Source organism: Phoca vitulina, unplaced genomic scaffold (assembly GCF_004348235.1).
Source record: "Phoca vitulina isolate PV1807 unplaced genomic scaffold, GSC_HSeal_1.0 scaffold79, whole genome shotgun sequence".
NCBI lineage: Eukaryota > Metazoa > Chordata > Mammalia > Carnivora > Phocidae > Phoca > Phoca vitulina.
The window spans coordinates 894,534-902,033 of NW_022589782.1; the positions used below are offsets into that span (position 1 = coordinate 894,534).

General features: G+C 62.0%; 1 protein-coding gene across 2 annotated transcripts in view; it reads left to right on the top strand.

Moving 5' to 3' along the window:
* The window catches only part of UNCX (UNC homeobox), a 69,959-nt gene extending 62,904 nt beyond the window's left edge, over positions 1-7,055 (top strand). The window contains exons 1-3 of one of the 2 annotated variants that reach the window (XM_032394046.1): positions 2,812-3,097; positions 3,328-3,503; positions 5,550-7,055. In XM_032394046.1, the coding sequence (XP_032249937.1) occupies positions 2,812-3,097; positions 3,328-3,503; positions 5,550-6,707 (1,620 nt within the window). In that variant the 3' untranslated portion in view covers positions 6,708-7,055. Of the gene's footprint in view, positions 1-2,811; positions 3,098-3,327; positions 3,504-5,549 lie in introns of those variants that run through there. The other variant, XR_004298077.1, reaches the window with a different exon arrangement.
* Positions 7,056-7,500: the final 445 nt, after the last annotated feature.

Genomic DNA, 7,500 nt, shown 5'->3' on the forward strand with positions numbered 1-7,500 from the left:
AAATGCAGCGTCTCCCAGGACCGCATGTCAAGGGCTGCTTCCCATTGAGTTGTTTGGAGGAACCGGGCCCGCGCTGGAGGGGCGGGGGCGGGCGGGGGAGGGGCGGGGGGAGCCCTTTAAAGCGACCGCTCCAGGAACAGCATTGACAGGGAAGCAATTATGAAATTTTGATGTTCAAAATGGGGGGGGGGGGGCGTGAGAGCAGAAGCCGAGCGACTCCCCGCAGCGCTGCCGCCGCCGAGGGCCTCTGAAGAGCTCTCCAGCCGGGCGGGGGTCGCCCCGGCCGCCCCCACCGTCATTAAAGGCCCCTCTCAAACACTCGAAGAGATTTTCGGAGCGCGAGCCGGGCCCGGCAACATTAAAAACACAGGGCGATTGAAATGGGCGCATTGAGATGCGCGGAGCCGGCTGCGGCGCGGACTCGCTCTTGAGGTCAAGTGACGGACGGATTGTATGCTTCTTCATAATAATATTAATTAAACAATTTGCATGCTAATAAGGTAACAATTATCAGGGCCTCTGTTGAAAGATTCAGGTTATTACAACACGCCAATCTGAAGGCCAGGGGTCAGAGAGTGAGAGGCGAGCGAAATTTCAACTCAAATTAACATTCTGTCAGCTCCAGAAAATGGGATAAATAAAGTCGAATTAATTCATTATAATAAAGAGAGATGGGCGAGGGAGCCCGGCCGGCGCCCGCCCCTCCCCTGCCCTCCCCTCGGGCCGAATTGATTACAGCTCTGTATTCAGAAACACGCGCCGCGCACATTCCTCCTCGCGAACCCGGCAGAGAACGAGGCGCTTACGGCTACCGGCAAAATCGAGTCGGATGGACAGAGTTTACATTTAGTATTTATAGAGAAAGAAATTAAATTATGGCGAAAAGTAGTGCTCTTGGCCCCTGACCTCGGAATTAATACTTGCAGCGTGTTCCTAGTGCGCGCCGGCGGAGGGGGGGTAAGGTGGGGGGGAGTAAGGTCCCAAATTCCAAGCCTCCTCTCGGTCTCTGCGAGATGTCGGCCTACCCCCAGCCCCTGCACCTCTCCCTCCTCCCGAACAATGAGAGAGGGGAAGGCAATTAAAGCGTAGTCGGTGCGGCCAGGGCACGTTCAATAAGGACGGATACCCGGGTTGCGTGTCCAGCGCCCCAGCCGCAAGGCAGGTCCGCTCCACTCTCGCCGGCGGAGCGTCGTGTGCACCCTCCGCTGGGAAGGGCGCACGGACGGGGCTGTCCTACCCGTGCCTTCGCTCCGGGTTTGAGGCTTGGAAGGCTGGTTGAAGCCACTTAACACCAAAGGCCAACTTGTCTGTCGCCTTGTCCTGGAGTGAGAGGCTGCCGGAGGTCCGGCCACCAGGACTGGCCGGATACCCAGCACTGGCCGGGTCTGAGGGCCAGGAGCTCCTTCTTCCCGGATTCCAGCTCGGGCCACCGGGACCGCAGGGACCACAGGGATGAGGTCCATGGGCCTGGGGCCACAGCAAAAGGCACCCTCTTCATGGGCAAACTTTTTACAAAAGATTTTATAATTTTATATATATACATAATATATATGTATATATATGGATATAATGATTGCTTTCCCTCCTGCCCACAGTCCTAATTTGCTGCTTATTTAAGAATATGTCCTTTAATGATTTAGCTTTGAGTCTATCAATATTTTATAGTGGAAAAGGGAGTGACAGACACTTCTCTGAGAACATAATTTAATTATAATTAATGGGTTGAGTACCTGGGCCCTATTCTTCAGAGGCCGTGTCAAAGGGAGATGTATTTATTTTTTTATTCCTGTGTAGGGGGCCTGATTGGTTGCCACCCCAAAGTTACTTTTCCCTTCCTTCCACCCCTCCTCCCCAGCCCTTTGCCTTGGTTTTACGGAGTAGGGGATGAGTGTGGGGGGGGTCAGGGTGTCTCCACAGCCGCCCCCCCACCTCTGTTTCTATAGCCTGGCGGCGGCCAGTCAAAAAGGGCATTAATTATGCCTTTTTATTGACAGGGTGCTACATTCTGTAGAAGTCATTTTCTTTTGGAGTCACCTCCTCCCCCTGCCCCCTCCACTCCTTCCTCTTCCTCCTCCCTTTCCTTCCTCCTCTCCCCCGCCGCCTGCAGCCGGAGAGGAGATGAGAAGCCCTTGTAGTTTTAAATTCAATGTGACAGTTTCGGAAAGAGCGGATGATGAATCTCCTATTATTGGATCAGTCTATTTGCCGCTCAATGTCTCTCTGTAATTGGAGCAACATCACTTTAAAGGTTCAGAGAGTACAGCATTTCTGGTGAAAAATCCCCACAACACGCCGGTGAATGTTTTAAAGGGAAATCTATTAGTGATTTGCAGAGGGGCGGGGAGCCGGGGGAGGCGCGGGCTCCGGCCAGCGGGGATTGGAATGGGGGGCTCGCCGGGGACCCCTGCCTGGACCGCTCCCCGAGCCGGCGCCCGCCCAGCGCCGGGCCGCGCCCCTCCCTCTCTGCTACCCCCCCCCCTTGTTGTGACAGTTCCTGATACTGTTTATTGAGGTGCATGTCAGGTATAATTAGCAATCGATATGGAAAACGTTTCCTTGCACCCAGCACGCCTCTGACGTCAGAGCCGATTAGCGCTTCTTATTGGTCCCAAATTCCCCGGGCCGCGGCTAATTATCGGGAGCTTGATGTTGATAAAGTAAAGCGCCGGAGTGCGGGCGAAGCATGTGTAGGGCTCCGGGTCCCTGTCTCCGCCGCCGCCGCCGCCGTCCGCGCCTCCCGCCGCTGGCCCGCCCCGGCCCCGGCCCGCGCCCCCGCGCCCCGCCGCCGGCCCCGCCGGCCCCCCGCGCGAGATGATGGACGGCCGCCTCCTGGAGCACCCGCATGCCCAGTTCGGGGGCTCGCTGGGCGGCGTGGTGGGCTTCCCCTACCCGCTGGGCCACCACCACGTGTACGAGCTGGCCGGCCACCAGCTGCAGTCGGCCGCCGCCGCCGCCGCAGCCGCCTCGGTGCCCTTCTCCATCGACGGCCTGCTCAGCGGCTCGTGCGCCGCCGCCGCCGCCTCGGTGGTCAACCCCACGCCGCTGCTGCCGGCCGCCTGCGGGGTGGGAGGCGACAGCCAGCCCTTCAAGCTGTCAGGTAGGTGCGGCGGGCGGGGAGGGCACGGGGGGCAAGCAGGGCACCCTTGTCGGGCGCGGGAGTTGGGTCGCGGGCGGCTGTAGAGCGGGCGCCGGCTGCCGAGGCTCAGGGCGCTCTCGGTCCGCCACCCCGGCGCAGGGCCCCCAGGCCCGGGCGGCCGACAGGTACGGAGGGGGTGGATGTGGCCTGGGCCCTGGCTGACCCGTGCGGCGTCCTGTGCGTGCCCGCAGACTCGGGGGACCCCGACAAGGAGAGCCCGGGCTGTAAGCGGCGGCGCACCCGCACCAACTTCACGGGCTGGCAGCTGGAAGAGCTGGAGAAGGCGTTCAACGAGAGCCACTATCCCGACGTGTTCATGCGCGAGGCCCTGGCGCTGCGCCTGGATCTGGTCGAATCCCGCGTGCAGGTAAAGACCCGCCGTTCCTCCCGGGAGCCAGCATCCCGCCACTAGGCCCGCCCGGCGCCGGCCCCGCCTTTGTTCTAGGTGGGGGACCGCGGCCCCGCTTCCGAGCCCCCCAGCGCTCGCCTGCCCGGAGGTGGTGCTGCGGTTCCGGGGCTCAGAGCCTCGCGGGGAGAAAGCCCCAGGCGGCTTGGGAGGGGCCGACGACGGCCCAAAGTAGCCAGAAGAGCAGCTGCGTCCGAACCGGGTGCTGCGTGGTGGGGGTCGGGCGACGAAATGGGCGCGAAATGAGGTCTCCGAGGGCTGGGCGGGAGAAGCGGCGGTGGGGGGGGGGGTGCAGCCAGCCGGGCTAGGATCTGGAAGAAACCCGGAGCAGGTAGACCCCGCGCCTCCTGGCCCTCGCCCAGGGTCTCCGGGCACCGCCTGGAGCAAACCCGTTTGTTTGCTTATCTCTCGCCTCTAAAATATTCAGGTGGAGACCCGTATTCATTCTTCGCTTTGCAGGAGGTTAGCTGAGGAAGGGGAGGCGGAAACTTACACAGTTGACACATGTGGGGGGGTCTGAATCTTTACTACTCTCAGTTATATCTCCCCCACCCCACCCCCCATACTTCGGTTTCATTCGGAGACTGCCGGCGTTATTCTTTTTAAAAATATAGCGTCTATGTGGTGGATGAAAAATTCAAGATGAATTGTGCATAATCAGATGTTTCCCCGAAGTACAGAAATCTTTTTCTGGGGTCGGTGTGGTGGTGAGTGGGGTGTGCGGCTGCAGCTGTGGGTGCAGGGCTTTGAGGCAGAGGACGGCAAGACGCCTGTTCAGCACCAATAGCTTTGTCTAAAAAGGTGTTCTCGACCTGTGCTTGCACTGCCCCTCATGACCTCTTCTGTTTGTAAACCCTTTCGTCTAATTTGTGTGTCTTAAGCAAAGACCTCTTCGTTTCTCCCCTGTACAATAATGAGCATTTCTTGTTGACAAGTGAGCGTGGAATTTGCACCAAAAAAAGAAGTATTTGAAGGAAGGAAGGAAGGAAGGAAAGAAGCAGTTACAGCCTTGGAGAGGTTACAGCTTAAAACCCGCACCTTGGCAGCAGCAAGGCTCCCTGTGACCGGGCCAGGCCTGCTATTGTGCCGGGTCTCTCCGTGGCCACAACAAAGAATTCGAATTATTGCAATCTCTTGGGGAGGGTGGTGTGCCTGAGGCTCAGCAGGGATTTGACTGTGTGTGTGGTGGTGAGCCCGTGTCTAGGGCTGCTGTTCCCCAGGACAAGGGCTGCAGGGAGGGTAGAAGAGGCTGGATGGGCCCGGGCCTCCTCTGCACTGCCTGGCAACTGGCCTCTTGCTGTCCTGTCTGCCTTGCTCCCTGGCCTAGGCCAAGCACAACTGGTTTCAGGGGCTGTGTTGGTGCGTTGGCCTGGAGCCCCCAGAAAGAAGGACGTGTGCGAATGTGTTGGGGGGCAGGCTGCTGGAAACCCTCCCCCTAAGTTTGGCTTCCCAGGACCTTCTAGAAGAAGCAGCACCCAGATTTCCCTTCACGGGACACCCCCAAATCTGGCCTTTGACTCAGTCTCCAGGGGGCCGAAGACAGGTGTGGAGGGCAGCTGAGCCCAGCCACTGGTGGTCCTCAGGCCAGACGGCCAGCACCAGGCCAGGCAGGCCGCTTAGAACAGGAGCTGTGAGAAGCCAAGAGGGGCGAGGAGGGGCCCTGCTCCCAGCCTGCCTCCCGACCAGGAACCAGACGCCCTCAGGGGCCAGACCTGCAGTGCCCAACGAAGGGGCAGCTCCCAGTTCCCCGAGGTGAGAAGCCAGAGTGGGAAGCTGGCCGAGAGGCCCCCATCTACCTCTTTCTGGGTGGAAAAGATGCTCTTTGGAACCTGCAGCTTGAGTGCCGAAACCCAGCTCAGGGCCGGCCGGGCCGCGTGCCTTGGCTCCCGCCCCCTGGCCGGAGCCGAGGTTGTACAGGCCTGTCTGGGGGGAGTGGGGACGCCCGAAGCCCCAGCGGCAAGCCCGCCGCCTGACTGTGCCTTCCTTTCCCCTATCCGGCTGCTCTAGGTCTGGTTCCAAAACCGCCGGGCCAAGTGGAGGAAGAAGGAGAACACGAAGAAGGGCCCGGGGCGGCCGGCTCACAACTCACACCCGACCACGTGCAGTGGCGAGCCAATGGACCCAGAGGAGATCGCGCGCAAAGAACTGGAGAAGATGGAGAAAAAGAAGCGCAAGCATGAGAAGAAGCTGCTGAAGAGCCAGAGCCGCCACCTGCACTCTCCGGGCGGCTTGTCCCTGCACAGCGCACCCAGCTCCGACAGCGACAGCGGCGGCGGCGGCCTCTCCCCGGAGCCGCCCGAGCCGCCGCCGCCGGCCGCCGCGTCCAAGGGCCCTAGCGCGCACGCCGCCGGCGCCGCCGGTTCCGCGCCCGCACCGCCGGGCGAACCGCCCGCTCCCGGCACCTGCGACCCCGCCTTTTACCCGAGCCAAAGAAGTGGCGCCGGCCCGCAGCTGCGGCTAGGCCGCCCCGCGGACAAGGATGCGGCCCCGTGTGCGCCCGGGGCGGCGGTGGAACGTGGCCCCGCCGGCCTGCCGAAGGCCAGCCCGTTCAGCGTGGAGAGCCTGCTGTCCGACTCGCCGCCGCGCCGGAAAGCCGCCCCCGCCAACGCCGCGGCCGCCGCCGCCGCTGCCGCGGCCGCCGGGCTGGACTTCGCGCCGGGGCTGCCGTGCACGCCGCGGACCCTCATTGGCAAGGGCCACTTCCTGCTCTACCCCATCACGCAGCCGCTCGGCTTCCTGGTGCCGCAGGCCGCGCTCAAGGGTGCAGCGGGTCCGGAGCCCGCGCCGAAGGACGCGCCGCCCGCACCCGCCGCGCCGCCCGCGCCGCCCGCTCAGGCCAGCTTCGGGGCCTTCCCGGGGCCCGGCGGTGCTCCGGACTCGGCCTTCGCGCGCCGCAGCCCCGACGCCGTCGCCTCCCCGGGGGCCCCGACCCCGGCGCCCTTCCGGGACGCGGCCCTGGCTGCGGCCGAGGGCAGCGGCGGGGATTGCGCGGATTCGGGGGCCGCCTGCCCAGCGGCCGCACTGCCGCCCCCTCTCGCGCCGTCGCCCGGGCCGGGCCCGCGGGCTCCCAGCCCCGCTGGGGAGCCGGCTTTGTGCGGGGCCCCAGAGCCAGGCGCCGAGCCGGGACCCAGCGCGCCCGACGGCGAGGAGGTGGACATGGACTGAGGGGCGGCGGGGCCGAGAGAGGCGCTCAGCCGGCCCGCGCCCGCTCGCTCAGGCTCGACTCACACAACGAAATCAGGTGATCGGCTTAGAAACACTGCTTTCTCCTTTTTCTTCTGCTTTCTTCCTTTTATTATTATTATTTTTTAAAGAAAACCGCTGTATCAATTCGGACCTAGGCAGCAACCGCAGGACTTGGGGTGAGACCCTCCTCCTCTCGGGGGAGCAAAAAACAAAAACAAAAACCCCATATCCCCCACAAAAACCCACAACAAGAATCCTCAGCCTTGTAAAATGCAAAAATGTCTAAGAATATTTATATATGTACCATTTTTGATAAATAAAGCTGGTCAAACGCAAGCTCTCAGGTCCATCTTTTTCAAATTTCCGAGCGCCCAGTATGGCCCCTCCTCCCCTTCGTATTCCACTCCTCTCCCCGCGGGCGGGGCAGGGACGAGGCTCCTCACCTCCCCCGAGGTCCGCGCTTAATGCCTCCTTTTGTGTGCGTGTGTGTTTGTGTTTTCTGATTGAACAAATTTATGCATCCGCAGCTCCCCCTCTCCTGCCCTCCCTCGCGCTCCCCCTCCCACCCGGCGCCACACACACGCGCGCCCCCGCGCGCACCCCCGCGCGCTGGCACACGCCGGGGCGCGCGGCGCGGGGTGACGGAGCCGGGGGCTGCAAGGGCCGGGCCGCTGGGCTCCTGCAGAGTTTTGATATGAAAGTAATTATTTTCCGGTGGCTGCTGCGGGGACTGGGTTTCTTGCCCAAAGGGTTATTATACATTACCGATTTC